Below are 19,728 nucleotides of genomic sequence, written 5' to 3'. Positions count from 1 at the left end.
TGTCATTATTTTTGGTTCCAGTATGCCTTTGTATAAGTGAAGGCTGAAATACAAGAACTGTGCAAAGTATTTCTTTTGGGTATGTCCCTGGTATTCAACAGTCTTCCCTTGTCAAGTCAGCTTAACGCTTTATCAAATGTTATGGCATCTTATGGAAGTATTTCAGCTTTGTGCTTTACATCTTCTGGAATGTGGCAAGTCCAAACATGCAATAACTATAGAACTACTTCTATTTATAAAAAAAAAAAAAAACCTTAGCAAGAATACATTATCTGGAAAGTCAGCTGCCAATATATTATCAGTACATTTCCACTTTAACATCTTATAACCTCAATATCAAAACGTACAGTATATTGATGAGCAGGCACTTGGTAAAGTCCATCGTGGCACTGCCAGTTTCTCGGGGCAGCTGCTTTTTTTTTTTTTTTTTGTTAGTCATTAGTTAGGAGGGAAAAAAAAGTTGTACTTTTAAATTGTGGCACACAAGTACACACTCTTTCCTCCGTTTTAAAACAAAAATAAAATTTAAGAGGTATGACGTTGTTTCGCTTGATAACGGAAGTGCTTTGGGAAGAAAGGCCCCTCCGCGTCACTGCCAGGGGAGCAGCTCAGACTGTCCTCACTACAGCTCATGTCTTCACAGGAGTCTTCACTGTAGAGAAGGAAAGGAAAGAGAAGTTTGTCATTTTATAGTCGGCCGTAGAGGCGGCTGTATAAAGCATATTCAAACCAGTCATCTCTAGGCCAATCCTACAATTGCCGTGCCTTACCTAGGGATACTAGTTCAGGGTGTGAGTGAGTTTGGGTGCAGTTACTATTTATTTCTAATCTTTTGAGGGTTGGTTGAAGTTTGTTGTGATGTGTGTGTGTGTGTGTGTGTGTATATATAAAATATTTTAAATTGGGACTGAATGTAGTGTTTTGCATGTGTCCACTGTTAGTACCCATCAGACAGAACTGTTAAATGGCAGGTAGAACTGTGCCAGATACTGTTAAAATCTACTTGCTTAGACAACATAGGTGTGTAGTTAATATGGGAAAATGCCTAGCTTCGTCATGCTAGTGGTTATTGTGCAATGATGTTTCTGTAGTAACAGGAAACAAAACGCAAGATGTAATGAAACTCGTGACGATATTGGTCATTGTATTGTGGAGAAGGAAAGTAAGGGCCTGCTGGGTGTGTATCAGGAGACTTTCAATGACTAATTAAGTGATGTTCTTGTGGGAAAAGCTCATTGCAGGTGACTACCCCACCTTACAAAATGTCTAAACGCATAGCCAGACATGCATCATTCATTGCAGGTTCTGTTTTTTTACTACCGATACATGTCTGAAGCTGTCAGAGATCACTTAATTTTGTTCAACCAAATGCAAAGTGGGATATTTTCTGTAGCCAATAACTGATAACATTGAGGTGCTTCAGAAGTCTATTGCCTCGGTTCCACTGGCTTATGTGTCCGTGCTGTCCCGTGCCGGACGCGTCCCAGAGCTTTTTGTAAAACCAGGCTATTCTGAAGTCCATCCCCATGACGGACGGTTACATCCACATCTGGCTCCAGATAGTTAACCGTCAACAAAACCCAGACGCTTAGGCCACTGAAAACGGCACATTTGAGATTTGAGTAGAAAAACTTGAAAATGCGTAAGGCACATGTAACTATTCAGGTGTTTGAAGAACCCTACTGATAATCTGTAATCTAGTTTGGCAAAATCTATAAACTCATTAGATTTACCTCTCGCTTTCATCCCAGACATCTTCCGGAATGGTTGGCAAATCTGGGATACTGTAGTAACTACTGTGCAAATTCTGTGCGGTTCGTCTAGAAACAATCCAGACTAATTTCTTATTGTCAGGTTTGCTACATTCAGTTGAGGAGTATTCAGTCATACATTTGGCCACCAGCTCTCTCCAATACTGCAATTCTTGATCAGCAATCTGGGAAGGGAAACATAATACATAAAATCACACAAGACACCCTAATATTGTGCATCTGTGATGGTGGGGTTATTCGAAGGCTGCTCAAGACTTTGCTAAACATTATTTCAGTTTGATATTTTAAATAAATGAGTTTTGGTACAGCACATCCTGCACCAGTGAGTTATTCACCACATCCTGCCTTCTCAATGAAACATTTACCTTTAAGTGCCTTTGAACACAATGTGCAATTTCAAACAAGTCCAGTGACTGCAGAGCTTCAATCTCCAGGGTAAAGAGGGACAGGGCTAATACGGACGGCTGTAAGAAGAAGAAGAAAAAAAGGGGCAAATAATTAGCTCTCCAAATGGCAGCCCATCCTTTTCTGTAAGTGTACAGTGTGGTATGGATATCGAACTCACTTTGGCTTTTGAGAAGACAAGCCGACAAAGGCAGGCTTTTAGCTGGGCTTCCAGTTTTTCAAGATTCAGTCTCTCGTTCCTTTAAGATAAAAATAAATAAGGAATTACAGATTTATTTTTCAACAATTAAAGGTTTGAAGATGCAGATGTGTCTGGGAGAATGATGTGTATCACTCTGTTCTGTAAAGCACAATTCTTATACAGAGATTACATATTTTACTCAATTTGCTAGCTATATATAAATTTATACATTTTTAAGAGGGCAAATGAAATCTAGAAACCTATATGATAAATTGTAAAGTATGAGAATGCATAGGACAACTTACCCTTCTGAGGTATTTGAAAGTGCCAAAGCATGGTATAAGTGCAAAAAGGTTAAGGCTGTTATAGCTTTGAACTGGAACTTCAGCTTTTCTGAAACTATTTTCTCCATTCGACTGAGGTCCGACACAGTGAATTTGCATTGGCTTATGCGAATTAGTTCTTGTGTTGATGAAATGTTGCACTCTTCCTCGACTACTTTAGCTGCAATATTCAGGCAACAGACTCCAATGCAGGGCAAATGCTTGGGCTGCACCTGGGGACAGAAAACAAAATACAGTTGAGCAAAGACAGAACTACAGCTTATATCCTCAACACTATGAACAAGCTTTTCTTGTTGACTAGTGAATCATCTGTTAAGGAGCAGAATAAATTGCTCCATCACATTTCTTCTGATCTGTGGTTCCATTGAAATTGAATGAGAAGAGGGCCAGATCCAAAGCAGGGCTCACCTTCATCATTGCAAGAAACCTATCCAGCAGGTTGACGGCCAGCACAAAGGTCTGAGTGCTGTATCGGAAAAAATTAGTCAAGCTCCAGAGGTCTTCAACTTTGGCATCCCTGCTTTTTGCCGAGATGCTGCTGTCATTCTGAGAATTAAATTGCAAATTTGAGAATTGTTAAGTGTCACGGCTAACTAGACAAGACAGTCATGCAGGGACAGAATTTGGACTGTATACTGTAAAACTGAGCCCAGCTTAATGTACTGTCATTTATTTTTGTAAAGGGCTGCTTATTGTTTATAGAAGTGTTTTATCATTGCAAATGAGAGTAACTAAGTAACCTTGTTTAAATCGTTCATTCACAACAGTAATGTCACATCCGTCTTTTATCCATTTAAGTACTATACATATACTGTTTAATATGAAAGGAACACGTCATATTGCATCAGTTAAAATAAACCAGTCCTACTTCTCTTTTGACACTTTCAGAATTAGTTATTGGAATTGTATGCATGCATTTTGAAAGGGGAATCCTGTGGAAATACCCCTGGCACACACCTAATTCCAACGGCCTGGTGTTGGTCAAAATGTCCTGAGGACTGCTGCCCTTGAGTCCTACTGACACACAACTCACGGCCCGGGTCAAAGGGCACTTATAATTAGGTACCTCCAGAGAGGACTGGATGAGATTCAGCCCCGTCTCCTTGGGCAGATAGTTCTCCTCCTGTTCCAGATGAACCTTCAGTTGCTTCAGGAGTCTGAAGGCTTCGTTGTTTTGATCCTGAGCTAGCCCACCCTTCATCTTCACCCGAGAGAAGAAGAACAAGGGAAGAAAAAACAACCAGTTAGTTCCGTTAGTCCGTCTCTGCTGCAGCGGCTGCCGCTGGGGGAGGGTCGCTGTGCCGGCGCCGCCCCTCGGCCGGACCCGAGACTTGTCACGTATCTGGGGTTGAGGCCTGCGGCTCGGAGCGGATAAAACCGTTTTCATATGAACCAACAGAGTCCACTACAATGTGTGATTGACCGGGGTTAGAAAACAACTTTAAACCAATGCATTAGCACAAGCTTATTTTGCACAGAAAAAAACAATTTACTATACTTTTAACTTAACTTTGTACAATCTGCACATTAACCAATATATATATATATAAACACATCCTGGGGGGGAGAAGTTAGTTCGTTGAAAAGCGTATTAAATAGCACTAGTTCACCTGCGGTCAACGGAAAAATGCACAATAAACAAGCCCGATGGGGGAGGGGCTGTTCCTCCCTTAAGCAGCCTATACTACATGACCAAAGACACCTCCGTCTTCATAATACTGTACAACAAATCCGTCGTGTTGGACAGATAGTGTTGAAAAGTCTAAACCCTGATATTTGGTTTTAACAAAAGCTTTGATTTAAAAACTCTAAAACATATCAAGTAATCGTCTAAGCCGAATAAATCGATCTTCCAATGTGTATTTGTATCCGTTTTGTCAATTATAAATCCACAATAAGTTTTATTTTTGCTTTAGTACTTACAGGCTGCTTAATATAAGTAGGTGTGTGTATGGATCAATAATAGTTTAGATGCAATAATCTTTTTTTAATATTATCTTTATATAAACATTTGTTTCGAAAGTATTAATGGAAACCAAGTAAGACTTGTTTCGTTTTAGATCCTACTGAGGTCAACATTATATAATTTATATATATAAATAAAACATTAATGTCTACAAAAAGAAACTAGGTAACAATGTTAAGGCTGTACTAAAGCTAAACAAACACCATATACTACTAGACTACATATCAGTCTTACAACCTTATGATAAATACATATTTTAAGAATCAAAATACACATACAATATAGAAATACGACATGCAGAATACTTATATTTATCCTTCAAATAAATGTAATCCAAACATACCCTAAATAACATTTACATTATCATAACAGATCAAGGGAAACAGATTATTTACGGTACCTTTACAGATCGCTGCTCGCCGAAGAAAACTCAAAACAACATCAAAAAAATATGTAGAAAAATAAGAATCCACTTATAGTGTATACAAAAAAAATACACTCTCTCTAGTCAGGTCTCCATTTCGATAGCTATTTAAAACAAAGATGCATTTTACAAATCCATTTCTCTTTCTACGGCCGAGATTGCTCTCTCGTCTGTTTCCTTGTCTTTTTCTTCTTGTTGATGTTGCTGTTGTCCACGCCCATAGCAATACGTCACTAAGTAGCGGAAGCATCACACGTTCAAAGAAAAAGTACCGGCCACAAACATATAGTCCCTGATTTTATTAACATTTATTTATTGTTTAGATGGACATATTTCTCAATAATGATACGTAAACCTGGTATCTAATACATTTATGAGGTGATAAACATTTGTTTTAATTATTCACCAAGGTACATTTATATTCGCCTTAATGTGCTTTTACGTAATTTGATTCGGGCGAATCACTACCTTTAAATATCCCAATTTGTGTTGTGTGTTTAAAAAGTCCGCCCAAAATGATTAGTACCGATTGGCCGTAGGCATCGAAAAGCTGCTTCGTGATTGGACAGAGCTTTGTAAAGCTTTTATTGTGATTGGTTGTAAACAAGAATACTTCCTGTTTTTATCTTCTTAAAGCTGAAGGTGGAGGTGGGTTTACACGCCTACAGTCGCTTTCAATAGGGGGTCTTGTTTTTGTTTTTATGAAAGTGTAGTATTTTATAAGATTTAGGTTTAATTGGTAGCGACGATATATTCCCATCCAAAATGTTAAACATTAAAATGGCATACACAACGATAAGGACAATTCTTTTTTTTTAAACAATCAACAATGCATATAGATGTATATATTATTGAGAGAATAAATTGGTAGATCAAAAGGCATCAGTTCTCACACTCTAAACTACAACATTTTCCCTTTAGAAATGTATGTCTATGCAGATTATGCCAAGAGCTAAGGTGCATTGCAATCATCACTTTTACATTCTCTCATAAAGGTTTATGTGTTTATGGCATAAAAGTACCCACTTGCAGGTGTATTTTGGTTATAGGAGTTACAACATCGAACATAGAGAATAGGGTCACCTTTGTTAAGATAATAAAATGTGTATACATATATGGCTAGTTTCACAGACCTTGATTAGCATTGGTCTAGGAATACTCTACCTAAAATAGCACTGTGTAGTCCATGACCAATATTGAGTTGGGTCTGTAAAACGAGCCCATAGAGACAAAACTGAAAAGTATGATTTATATTTTTATGTGCAAGGTTAATAGAATTTAGACCATATACAGTACAGATAGAGAAAACACATCATTGCTAAGCAAACAGAAGTAGAATAAGGAAAACAACCAACAGGATGGGCTGACCAAAGGTCTTCATAATCATTTACAATCCAGAACTAAGCTTTTTGCCCAATTAAACGTCACATCCAGTCTCTTCAGTACTTCAAACAGAAATAACTTGGTAAATGTAGGCAGCTGAAGGCTGAGCAGAGGAATAAACTCTTATACTTCACAACAACAGAGACTAAACTTCAAACACTGGTCGACAGAACAGGGGGAATGTTTGAAGCTCTGAACTGGAAGAGAGAATGAAATGAGAAATAAACAAGTGATACGTACAGCCATACCTAAAGCAAAACATGAAGGTTTTAATTCCTTGGCCAATGCACACACATACACCACACAATGGAAAGTAGATGGAAAATAAGTCCTCAACATCATAATATATCCTAAACCATAGCGATATGTGAATGGTTTTCCAGTCCACAATTTGCACTGTATTCATTTGATAGGCCTGTTTTGTGGTTGTCGGACGTAATTATTCTGTATGTATTTTCATGTGAGGTTTAAACAAATGGTTTCTTTAGAAAACAAGACGGTTTGTCAGACCTCATTTATGATAAAAACAACAACAACAAACACCTGATTAATTTAGGTAATGCGATGCTTTTTATCCCGAAATGCATATTACATACACCTTTATCCTCTTTGATCAACCAACATAATGAATGTAAAATGTGAATTAAATTGATTTTCTCGATTTGATCGGCTGTATTGATACATAGTGCTATACACAACCTCCCCATTGCCAACCCCCCAGCTGTGAACGCATCTCCTCGTTTACTACGACTGCCCTTCTGTCCAAAGGGAAGAGCGGCGGAATCGCATTACAGCGCAGCCATTTTAAAAGGCATCCACCACACGAAATAGTCCTGCACTAAGCCAGGGCGAAATTACCATTTGCACGGACATATACCTAATATTTATCATTATTCTGCACTAACACCAATAATATTTTATTTTGCCACATTTGTTAGAGACAAACGACGGTCTTGTTGTGAAATGACAGTTTATGTAAATAACCGAGTCCGCCGCCTGTGTGGCTAGTGGGCGGGTCTTTTTCTTTCCTTCAGTCCCCTCCTTCGGAAGTAGACGTTGTGTCTATATTCCGTTCCTTTTTTATTTTAATATCACATTTTGAAGGGTCCCCCTTATTTCGTTTTGTTTTGTTTTCCCCCACGGATACAAAGATAATATACACGCCAAGATGGACGACTGAAAAAAACGGAAACAGTAAACAGAATTACCTTTTTGTTTTACTTCATTTTAATGGACCGGATGATCGCCAAGTCAAACTGTGACTCTCACAGCTTTGCAGGGGAGGTGAGGGCAATACTGTGTTTTAAATCTCTCCAAAACATATTACAGTTCAAACCAACATGTCTTATCCTGGGGTGTTACACGCTTCTGTTCTTGTGTATGTGGAATTCGCTCAATCAAAATGTAGGCTATTTAAATCGAAAGGCAAACCAATTTCGACATATTTGCTTTCCAATATATACATTTGTACCAGTTAATATACATGTGTATTTATTGTTCGCATGCTAAAAATATAGAGGTGCCTACGTTGTGTTCCTGTGTAAAATGTCCATGTATGAAAAATACATCTAGTTAAAAAGAAATCTAGTGCAGCAGGACGTTGCGTTTATCCAGAAACGAGTAAACAAAGTGAAACGTGTGTAATCTTCACTTCTGCCCGTAGCCAGGCTGCAGTGTAGCGTTTGCCCTTTCTGTGCGACGTGCCGGAGTGAAGCGCAGATACACAGCGAGGGGACGCCTGCTTCTCCAGGGCTGCTGTCTTCGTATCGTCTCAGATTCACATGCGTATCAAATATGTGCCCACTGTGTGTATCATATGCTTTATTAAAACGCGAGTGCTTTGTGTTGGTCCGCGACAGTAAAGTGTGTATTATGATGCCTCCTTCATAGCTTTTGTTATTGAATTGTAGAGGTGCCATTTCGGGTGAAACCCAGGGCACTGGAATAGAAATGAATGCGCTTTTGTCTTGACGTGGTGCCTTTCGTCAGTCGCGAAGACCCCGCAGCGTGATCGCTTTACCTGTGGTTGTGCGCCGCACCACCCCGCACTCCCACACCCGCGTCATCCGCGCAAACACGCCGAAAATGTGCCTGCGTTCCCAGCCAGCACAGCCCTGCCTGCTGGGGATGTGCTCTTAATCACTAGTAGCTTATATTTTCGGTTTCTTTAGAGATGAGACCAGTGACGGGTTGCTAGTATGACAAACGACTCATTAAGCCTCATTTCAAGACTATTTGTGATTGATACGATTGACTCGGGGTAATCCAATGTCACTTTCTGAAGACTGCATTTTAAAACGCAGCTTGTATTACATCTAATTCTTAGTTGGTTTATGAGAACACTATTATTTCCAGACTAAGTTGGGTATCTTATATTTTAGTATTTTATTGATTTATTGGCAGATTTACAATTGACACAGTTTACTAGCATTCCATTATACCAGCATTCCCATATACATTTAGATATAATCTAGACTTATATACTGGTGTACTTAATGTGTATATTTAATATGTATATGCACTCCAATTAAATATAATATGCACCTTTAATACCCCATTGTGTGGTACAGGGATGGTGCATCAGCTCAATTAAATGTCTAGTTTCTAATACAGAAGAATGCATACACGATAGTCTACACGCCCAGAATGCACCCATAAAGCTTATATGACATCAACACCAGTATACGCACATACAGCATGATTTTAGAAGTGATATTTAAGGTCTGAGTTATGTAATGTGGTGGAATGAGCAGTCCTTGAGCATTAGGACAGCACAATGTCTTCCCACCTTTCAATGCCACCTTAACACCTGTAAACCACTTGGCTCCTCTGTGATATGTTCGTGTTATTCACTATAATATGTGGATTATTTGTAATAGTGAGGTTGTTGACCTTCTAATGTTGTGTGTGTAGAACACTGTGTTACAATTGGTAAAACCACATAAGTCACCTTGAATGAAAGCATCTGCAAAATCACTTAATCATAACAATCACTTAATTCACTTTTGTAAAGGTATCACTATTGATTTTCTGCACATTTTTTTATACACCCCTTTGAAAGGAGTGACCCAAATTAGGTTTTAGAAATTACTTTGCAACATACTACTTTTTTTTTTTTTTTAATCAGGCTGATACCATTAACTGATAGTTAGAATATTTAACAGTTTTCAGTGTTCATTGAACAGTGTTTAACGAAGCAACCGGCTGAAGCAACTACAAAATCTTCAGCATGGTAACTCCTTTGTGTCTGATTTTGTTACATTTGCAGGTAGCTGTATCCAGTGGGGAGGTAGGCGAATCCAAGGGTGGTGATGAAGTTCTCAGAACCCTTGGAGAGCCAGAGGTTGTCTTTCCTTTTGGAAATGGCAACCTCTAGGGAAGCCCAGATGTGGAAAGGCTACGTGCCAAAAAATCCTACCAATCAGGTAAAACAGTGCTGCATTAGTGAATGGTTGCATATAACACATACATCCTTAACCAGTTCCATATTCTTTAGAATTATAGGTGTATAAATCACATGGCTTCACCTGACTGAAAACAATTTAATCATGCTACTGATATATGTATTCTACTATGTTGCAGACCACTGTAAATGATAAGTGGCATGTGTAATGGCTTTTTGCATTTAGTACAGATTACAAGTATTATTGTAGGGATTAAAAGAGCTGAAGGAAAAAAATGAAAATTTGAGACTTTCCAAGATATTCAGGGATGGATAGAAACGTTTCACATTTGCAGCATTGAATTGACAAAGAAAAACAAATCTGTCAGTATTGATCTTATGAAGGCTTCCCATATGGTGTGTAACGTCTTCTAAGATTTTGAAGTGGAATGAAACACATGGGCATACACTGATCATGTGTGCAGAATAGATAAATAAAGTTAATGGAATTTAAGAGAGATTTTAAACCAGGCAAAAGTTATGTCTGAGGATATCCCAATATAGAATATTTTGAAAACTGTTTGAAAGATTGCCAGTACATTGTTTCCATCTTAACTGTATGGTTTTCCAGATATTATTTGTGGCTAAAATGTAGCTCTGACAAACAAAACATAACTAAACATAGAGAGCATAATTAGCAAAACAAGTTATTTTCATTTGAATTTACATTACATTTTAATTAATATAGTGACTTCTAATTAAGATTTGCAGTGTCTCTAGTCTATATTTTCACACCTGATGTACTTATTAGAACCAGTTTATGAGTGTCTAATAAATCTAAGAATAATTAAAGACCATAACAGTGATTTCCCTAATTTAAAGCTCCAAGGCTTCATGTGAGTTTGATTCTTCTACATTTAGTTAGTTATTTTTTATTTTATTCAACATGGCGTTAAGCTAATATTGTCAAAGCAAATCCTTAAATTTGTTTTGCTTCAATAATAATATTAATAATTACAAGAAAAACAATATCAATATTAATAGATTTGAGATGGTCTTTAGTTTGTGTGTTTGTGTATTTACTCTACTTTGTATCCCCCCCCTACTCTACTAGTAATGACTGGTGGTCACCTGACTGGTCTCTTATTTCAACCTGGTTAACATACTTTTTAAGGTATTTGAAATAGTCTTAAATCTCCCTTCTTAATGTTGGTAATTCTATGTCATCTGATGCAAATTCAGATGTTGCACAACTTCCACACCACTGATATTCTTGGTTACATTATCAGAGAAAGATACATATGGGAAATGATCACCAACACATTCCTCTGTAACAGTTCTTGGCCAAGATAAGACATTTAAGAATGTCAAAACATGACAACAAAACAAAACATGAGTTTATTTGAAGAGTGAACAAGGAGTTCTAATTTTCAGCTTGTTTACACAGCGTGTTTAAAAATCAATAAGGGCTTCTACAAATGAAGAAGGAAAACCATGACTTAACAAATTAACATAAATGGAGATTTCTTTAAAGTTAGAAATATTCTCAGCTGCTCGAGTATACAAAAATATCATGATGTACGTTTATTTGAATCTCAGAGTAAAAAGCCATAGTGTTCCATAAGGCACTCTATGGGTGTTTTGGAACCAACTCTCTAATAACATTTTCAGGTCTGATTGACTTACATCCTTTAAAAAGCCTCCTGAGGAATCAATAACTTCCTAGTAATGATACCAGTAAGAAGGGCCAAATTGCATAGTCTTGTTTATAACGTTTCTCATGTTAATTTGTTTTTCTCAGTCTGTGACAACTGTTTTAGCGCAGAGTAGAGCAGGAGGATCACTGGGATGTTTTAAAAGTGTTTTTTCACCTAAAGTTGCTTTTATTGAGTGGTTTCTTGAATGCAAATTTAAAAGTTTTTATTCCAAGGTTAGAAGTTTTTTTGCGATCTGTAGCCACATTTTTTAACATCCATAACTGTGTCAAATGAAGTTTCAGTGAATCTGTGTAATGGGGGATACTGTGGTTTTCTCTGATGGACACACTTGTGTTGTTTCCCTTTAGTCAAGCAATTAAATGCTTTTAACAGCATGGTTGTGTTGCACAGTTTACTGTCTCCCTTGCCTCTATCTCAGAAAACAAGTCTCCGCACTTCATTCCTCTCAATTCAACTGCATATAAACTCAGCATTTAAGCACATGAAAAGGTGCCATGTTTGGCAGAGAATTGTTCTCTTTTCCCAGAATTAGTGGGGATTAGACGTGTGACCTGGTTACTATAGAAACATATTATAATAATCCCTCATTATATTTGTACATGTTATTAAAGTGACTCCCTGTAATACTTTTCCATATATGTCAACAATAGTAAAAGTATATAAGGCTGATGTTAATTAGTGTACAATTAAAAAGGTGTGATTTTAAGAGTGAATGTATTTGTAATATTTCCGTAATGACCAAATCAAACAGTGTTGAGAGGTTAGGCAATTTTTTAAGTAGGGAAAAAAGCCTTATAATTGGACTATTGTATGTTGTAATAGATCATTCTCCGCTATGGTAACTGGAGTAAGTCTTTCACTGAAATGGTTGAACCACTCTGTTACACACAATTGTACAGTATGCATTGTGTTCATTCCCAGTCTGATGGTCTGTCTTTGTCATCAGGATACAGATATCTCTCCAGCTCAGCGGGATGAGGTGGTTCAATGGTTGAATGACATCCATGGCACTGCCCAACTTTATCCTAAGACCCTCTCTTTGGCCATTAGTATTTTGGACAGGTTTTTAGCCATAGTAAAGGTAAGTTGGATTCATTTAAAGTTTGTTTTCTAATGTGTAAAACAAAATGCATCACTGCTTCAATAATAATAAACATACTACAGCAATGGGAAAATGACAAGAATATCTTGCCTTAAAAAGTCCTGTAAAAATTGATTGGACCTAGGATCGACTGGCTGCTTGAAGCTTGACAGAAAAAGTCACATTTAACCTTTGGCATTCTTTTATGATAGCTTTAAGTGAAAGGAGGCATTGTTTCAATGTAATCTCTAATCATAACGATTCCTTCAGAGGTGAATGAGCTCAACCTTAACCTGCTTTCATCCAGAAATAGTGGTCTCTGTTTTATTGACCTTGTATCTTGACTCTCTGCCACATAAAATGTTTTGACCCCCAAGGAGCAAGTTTCAACATTTTTGCATTGTTTGTAATATATTGTTTTTACTAGGGGTAATTTATATTCCTCATGTGTAGTATGGAGAAGCATAAACAAATAATGCAAGAAGTTTCAAATGTTTTCAGAATAGCTTTACAAAATATATGCATGGCAATTAGTTTGAGAGAGAAGAGTTAGGTATTTTTCTAGTGTTGCATATTTTATTTTGAGTGCTGTGCTGTATGAGGAATGTCCTGTTATTCATCACACAGCTCTGTTGTTGGGACATAGAAGATAACCTTCATGCGAATGTTAACGGATCTTGGGTTTCTGTAACGGCACAATATGAAGTTTATTTATGTATTCATTTCTATGGCATATAATATTTAGTGTTTTGTGATTTTGCAGTTTTACTCAAATGAAGGGGAAATATGATGGAAAATCTCCTTTCTGTGTGGAGTCACAGAGCACTTAAACCTAAATGTAAATTTAGCAGTGAAAGTATCGGTAGCATGTAGTAGTAGTGGTAGTCGTTTATTTACCACGTGTTACATATACTGTTCGATTACTGTGTGGTTCTGTTGATCATGGTTAGAATTTGATATATTCTTAGTCTGTTTGAACTATTCCTGTAATAAATACCTTCTTAAAAGCCTGGTAGCCAGTATGTTTACATGAGAAGCAGATTACTTTCACACATTGTAAAAATTGAAACATTAATGATTTTAGCTGGTGTAACATGATATTCATTGCCACATCCTCTTTGAGATTTATATTATATGAAATAAGTACAAGATAGTGACTTTTTTTTTTCTTCTCCATGTTCATCTTGTGGAAGTATTCTCATTAGCTAGGATGTCATAACCATTTAAAACCTGACTCTAACAATGTAATTTTCCCCCAGGCCCGTCCAAAGTACCTACGCTGTATTGCCATCACATGCTTTTTCCTGGCTGCTAAGACCACAGAGGAGGATGAGGTAAGGACAGCGATTTTGGGAGTCGCATGAAGGAAGAAACAAACTTTTCATATTGACTAATTCTCTATGCGTTTGGAAATTATATTTAAATGTAGAGCCATTGTGATTAAATCTTTTTTCTGAGATTTCTCCCTGTTCTTACAAAATGAGACACTGCAGTTAGAAAAGACACCACCCAGCAGTATCACAGTAGATTCCAGTTTGAAATAAAATAAGTATGGGGAATATCAGTTATGAATAACATACTGATTATACCGTAATTATATTAACCAAAGCTTATTTTCATTTGTATTTCTGACAGGGAAATTGCACTGTAGTGATAATAGTGAAGTTAAGTTGTAAATGCATGAATTAGGCATCAATGAAATAGTTGTAACAACTTTACTGTTGGGACAAGCTAGATAACTTGTAAAAAGGACTCATTAATAGAGTTTGCATTTTAGGGGATATGAATTTACTATAGCTACAGTGTCTTCCTTTTTTTTAAATGGAGTAATTCACTTAAAATATCACTACATGGAAATTTGGCATGGTCTTAAAAGGAAGAAGAGCCTTTGGATAAAGCAAGCTTTTCAGACCATAGTTTATTACTCAGATTTGGGCTCCTCTCAAATTAATATTTTCACTCCCACCATAAATCTGATCAGTTTGTGCCTTCTTTAATTGTATTGTTATTTTTGGCACACAATTTATACCTCAATCTGTGAAGAATGTCAATGCTTTCTACAGCAACAAATACCATGAAATGTCCATTTAAATATAACAAATATAAACCACACTGGAGCAGTAAAGAGTGTGGTTGTTTATGGGTAAATTCCAACCATTTCATAGGAAAGCCAGTTCTGATCCATGCTAAAGTTAAGCTGACCCCAACCTCCTCTGCCAGTTGGCATGAGGGTTTCACAGCAGCTCTGTTTGGATGTACAAAGAGACAATGTGATGTACGTCCTGTTTGTCTGCAGCGCATCCCCGCCCTGAGGGATTTGGCCAAGAACAGCTGTTGTGGCTGCTCTCCATCAGAAATACTGCGAATGGAGAGGATCATTCTGGATAAACTGAGCTGGGACCTGCACACGGCAACACCGCTGGATTTCCTTCACATCGTGAGTACAAATTGTGGTCCATTTCATCTTTGGATCAAGGGAAAATCGTTTGCAAGTTCGGCCACATTCTTGGAAAAGCACATCCAGTAATTTTACGAGTTCAAAGAGAAAAAGCAGCAGTTAATGAAGAATACACAAGAAAATGAGCTTTTTTGTAAACACATTTAAGCTTTGATATTTCAGCTTTAGGAAGATACTACCTCAAATTTACACGGAAGAGGAAGCATTAGGCTATGTTTTGTATAATTAACATATGGTTAGTTCTTCATACACTGATATTTAATATTCTGTCCTCATCTGAGTCCATCTCTTCTGCTTTAAAATAGTGTTCACCCCTGTGTAGCATCAAGTCCTGTATCTTGGTTCTGAAACCAAACTATACAGAGAAAATGTTGAACTTGCAGAAGCTAAAAGCCAGTTCAGTATATTATTTTCTGAGGATTTAGAGGGATCTCTCAGTACCACATTTCATTCACTAATGCCTAGTTTCTGACCAAGTAAACATTAGTATATGGCAACTTATTCCTTACTACATACTGTACAACTAACATGCTCTCTCTCAGCATATCAATAATGCACTGGCAGGAGCTAAGGGGTGTGTGTGCATCAGGAATTTAGGTCCCAGAGAACAACTTTCTGCAATTATTGGAAATGAAAACATTATATCGTATTAATGATCTAAGTGCTTTACAGGCCATGCTCTATGACTGAAGCCTAATTTTAAAAAGCAAATAAATGTCAGTAGCAGTGATGCATGAAGCCACTATTTTAACATAAGCTGTACAAAGTTTACTCTAATGGCTTTTGTATTCTGAATAGATAATACATCTCATCATTGCTATAGATACAACACTAACTCATATACGTATTAGATGCTCATTCTGCAATAAGACCAATCTTTTGATGACATTGAAAATAGGAATTAGTTCATTATTGGCTCAATTATTTTCTGTTAATGTACCACATCAGGAAACCTGCATTTTAAGTGCATATAATTGTACAAATTACAGAAATTGGATTTGAATTCTTGCAACAGCCATAATTTGTACAAGAATAGAAAAAACATTAAATCCACTCTCTAAATAAGTATACAGTCAGTTATGTTTTCAGTACATGTCTCCTTCTACTTTATTGGTATCTTAAGTTTGATTAAAATATGTTGATAATGTAAAAATCTTTGAAAAAGTAATTCATGTTGTCCTGTTCAAATGAACATCCGCTCTTACCTCCCCCTTAACTCACCGCTACATCTCTGTCTAGTTCCATGCGATGGTGCTGTCTAGCAGATCCCAGGTCCCTGCCATCGTGCCAGGAATGAGCCCGTCTCAGCATGTGTCTCTGCTCACCCGGCAGCTCCATCACTGCCAGACCGATCACACACTGCTGCAGTTTAAGGGCTCTATGCTGGCACTGGCTGTCATCACTTTAGAACTGGAAAAGCGCTGTCCTGATTGGCTCGCTCTCACTATCGACCTGCTGAAGAGAGCGCAGGTAACGACTAGCTCTGTCACTCCATGTAGTTTGGTAGTCCCATGAATATCACAGTTGACGCTTTACTTGGAAATGCTAAGGTTTTAGTCCTAGTTGTTCCAGATACAGTACAACTTTTCTGAATTGTATCATATCTTAAAATAACCCACACATTTTAGGGTATTTTTCAATAGACTTATTATCATTTTATTTAATTACATTAGCTGGGGAGACTACTGACAAAAACAAGATTTCATTTATTTTCTTTAAAGGTTGCTTGTAGACGCATGTGAATTGATGCGTCTCAGCACTTTTCTTACTTTTAGTGATGCTTTACACTGATTAATGGGCTAAAACTCCTCCGTTTGCATTTCTGATTGTACTGACCACCCTCCCCTCTCACTTTCACCCCTAGATCGATAGTTCCCAGCTGATACGCTGTCGAGAGCTGGTGGCACGTTGCCTGTCTCCACACCAGGTTTCCATGCCTCCCAACACTGTATACATCTACCAGCCCCTGCGGCGCAGCCTGACCCCCTGTGACCAAGGGGCCACGCTGCGCCCTCCCCTCTCCCCGGTCCCAGAGGTCATCAACCCAGCAGTGAAACAGGCCATCCGGGACAAGCGTCGCCCGGGAGCCCCCATCAGAGGAGCGTCCTTCACTCGGCTGGGCCGTGGAAAGCAAGCCTCGGCCAAGCGCAAGGTGGAGGAGATGGAGGTGGACGAGTTCTTCGACGGGATCAAGCGCCTCTACAACGAGGACAGTGCTCAGGAGGGGGTGGGCGTGGAGGCTGTCAGTCTGGCCTGCAGTGCCACTTTGGTGCGGCAGGAAGGCAACACCTCACCCTGCCCCCCTCTGCAGCCTGTCGGTGTTATGTAGCAGAAACATCTCTCTCCATCAGAGCTGTAGGGTCCGAAACACGCAGTGATCTAGGGCATTATCTTACCAGGCTATACTGAATTGAGCCAAAAGAAATTAATAACAGAAAAAAAATGCTGCTGATTCATAGCCATTTGTTGAGCACAAATACAAAAACAAAAAAGTAAAAAAAAAAAAAAAACAGAAAAGTTCCAAAAAAAGTAATGTACTTTTTCCCTCTGTCTTTAATGTTGATTCACCTGTTCTCAGATTAGTGTTAAGGGTAATGTTTTGTTACCTCACCTAAAAATAGTTATTGAAGGATGTTCCTAAAAGGTTCCTTGCTTTAAATCTTTTTTTTTTTTTTTTTTTTTTTTTAATCCTTGCTTAAGCCTTTTTCATCACATTGAGTGTTGTGATTGTGTTGTTTCACACTAACCAGAACATATTTACAGAATAAATCTTAAAAATTAGAGGTCTAAGGTATTTGTATGTTGTATGTTCAAAGGCAGCATAGATGGACACCTCTGTAAACTGCCCCAGAAAAGATTCAGACTTGTGAGAAAAACATTCAGATGGTCACATAGAAGAAATCAATATTTGTGTTGTACTCTGCCCTTGTAGTAGTACCTGTCACACAACCTTACATGTATTCATTATGTTTAATTCTCATATTTGATCTTTAAACAATTGCAGAAGAATCCTATCACAAATAACAAAGCATTAAGACCATTTACAATTCAAGACCATTTGCTGATTGAGCACATTTCAAGAATCTCGACGGAGCAGTCGCAGAGCAGAAATGACTGATGTGTCTTTAGAATTCTCCTTTTGCAAAATATGATGTAATAATTAACAGGGAAAAAAAGTTTTCAGCTGAATTTCTTAATCTTTCCTTTGCTCTTCATTAATCACAAGTTCAATGTTTTTGCAAAGAGCTCTTTCAGAAGCCTGATGATGATAACTGCCTCTGTACTGCTCAAGACCTGGTACCAATACCAATAAAATACAATGTCCTATACACCCCTGTGTGTCTTCTGTCATATATATTTATTTTGAGAGGTTAAGTTGTTAACAAAAATGCTGTTGAGCTGTTAATCTCTTGAGTGGTTAGTCACATGCTTTGTATATCACACATAGCAGGAGGATAATTACTTCCCCTAGACCTTTTCAAGTTTCAGAGCTCCTGTGTGAGCTTAGTGCAGCATGGGGAACTTTATTTTAAAGCTGTATGAAATGTGAGAGGAAGGTATAAGTGTTTCAGATATGTAAACACTGTTAGTTACTTTTCCTGTAAAAGTAATTTTATTATTGCACAATTCAACACTCTACTGAGCACAGTATTATATTTGTAGGTACCAGTAACCTTTACTTTCCCTTTAAAAAAATACATGAAATACATTATTACTTTTTATTATTCATTTGCCACTGTTATGAAGTTGTGTTTTATGTACTTCTACACACTTGTACATTTTATTATCTATATCTCATCCCTAAGCTTTTATTGTTAAAGTTACTTACTGTTAGGGTAAGGATTACTTGAATACATTTGATAAAAATCCACTTGGGTTGAGATTAAATCAAAGATTATTTTGTAGCTTGTGTATAGGACAGATGGTTTGTACCTTAATTGGACCATAGCCTAAGGCACTATTTGTTACAATATTGAAATGAATTTATGAAACAATGGTTAAAATATGAACCTATTAACATAACTCATTTCCAAATAGTTTGATGGTTGCAACACCTAACTTCTTGAATTTTGCAAAGCATGGAAGCATATTCTGATATTTCCAAAGCTCGATTCTAATTTCTGTTCAGACAACTACAGATAATTAAATTTTAAGTCAACTATTGAAAGTAGGAAATCGTAAGAAGTAGTTCAGTAAGTCGTATTGTTAAGTTTATTACACTGACATAAATAGGGTGCTGGGGAACTACATATTGTACAGCTTGATGTTTTATATTTTTCTATAAATGTTCTCCATGTAATCTTTAGATACTACTACTCCAATAAATGATATCAAAAACAAGTACAATGTTAATAGACTTGTTAAAATGTGAAGCATACAAATAACGCTCCCTGACAAAGCAACCTGTTCCAGAATGCAAACAGGCAGGTCTTCGTCGTATAATCTAGACTATATATATAGATTATATTACTTGCACTTGATCATGCACAGTTAAGAAATAGTTATTATTATAATTATGAACACTGAAACATGCACAGGCGGATATGGAGGCGCTCGTACACGGCAGCTGCAGTGTTCTGCGGGTCCGACTCCAGCCCGGCTCGGCGCGGCTCG

General features: G+C 37.4%; 2 protein-coding genes across 2 annotated transcripts; one reads left to right on the top strand and one right to left on the bottom strand.

Annotated features, from left to right (window-relative positions):
- Window positions 1-232: 232 nt before the first annotated feature.
- On the bottom strand, window positions 233-5,305 carry ccng2 (cyclin G2). Its single transcript, XM_066710922.1, has 8 exons — window positions 5,069-5,305; window positions 3,769-3,903; window positions 3,111-3,248; window positions 2,664-2,914; window positions 2,338-2,416; window positions 2,138-2,236; window positions 1,734-1,936; window positions 233-652 (listed from the first exon to the last, which is right to left on the bottom strand). The coding sequence occupies exons 2-8, from the start codon at window positions 3,901-3,903 to the stop codon at window positions 526-528; spliced, it is 1,032 nt and encodes a 343-aa protein (XP_066567019.1). The 5' UTR covers window positions 5,069-5,305; the 3' UTR covers window positions 233-525.
- A 2,191-nt stretch (window positions 5,306-7,496) lies between these two features.
- Window positions 7,497-18,445, top strand: ccni (cyclin I). The gene is made up of 7 exons (XM_066710920.1): window positions 7,497-7,759; window positions 9,744-9,900; window positions 12,522-12,656; window positions 13,916-13,990; window positions 14,953-15,093; window positions 16,354-16,584; window positions 16,979-18,445. Exons 2-7 carry the CDS (start codon window positions 9,787-9,789, stop codon window positions 17,441-17,443), a joined length of 1,161 nt encoding a protein of 386 aa, XP_066567017.1. The 5' UTR covers window positions 7,497-7,759; window positions 9,744-9,786; the 3' UTR covers window positions 17,444-18,445.
- Window positions 18,446-19,728: the final 1,283 nt, after the last annotated feature.

Source organism: Amia ocellicauda, chromosome 8 (assembly GCF_036373705.1).
Source record: "Amia ocellicauda isolate fAmiCal2 chromosome 8, fAmiCal2.hap1, whole genome shotgun sequence".
NCBI classification, from domain to species: Eukaryota; Metazoa; Chordata; class Actinopteri; order Amiiformes; family Amiidae; genus Amia; species Amia ocellicauda.
This window is presented reverse-complemented; position numbering and strand designations above follow the sequence as displayed.

Coding starts and splice junctions, on each gene's coding strand:
- ccni (XM_066710920.1), top strand. CDS start 9,787: ATGAAGTTCTCAGAACCCTTGGAGAGCCAGAGGTTGTCTTTCCTTTTG. Junction 12,657..13,915: donor GGTTTTTAGCCATAGTAAAG/GTAAGTTGGATT, acceptor ATTTTCCCCCAG/GCCCGTCCAAAGTACCTACG. Junction 15,094..16,353: donor CGCTGGATTTCCTTCACATC/GTGAGTACAAAT, acceptor ATCTCTGTCTAG/TTCCATGCGATGGTGCTGTC.
- ccng2 (XM_066710922.1), bottom strand. CDS start 3,903: ATGAAGGGTGGGCTAGCTCAGGATCAAAACAACGAAGCCTTCAGACTC. Junction 2,417..2,663: donor CTTTCAAATACCTCAGAAGG/GTAAGTTGTCCT, acceptor TTTATCTTAAAG/GAACGAGAGACTGAATCTTG. Junction 2,237..2,337: donor TTGTCTTCTCAAAAGCCAAA/GTGAGTTCGATA, acceptor TTCTTCTTACAG/CCGTCCGTATTAGCCCTGTC.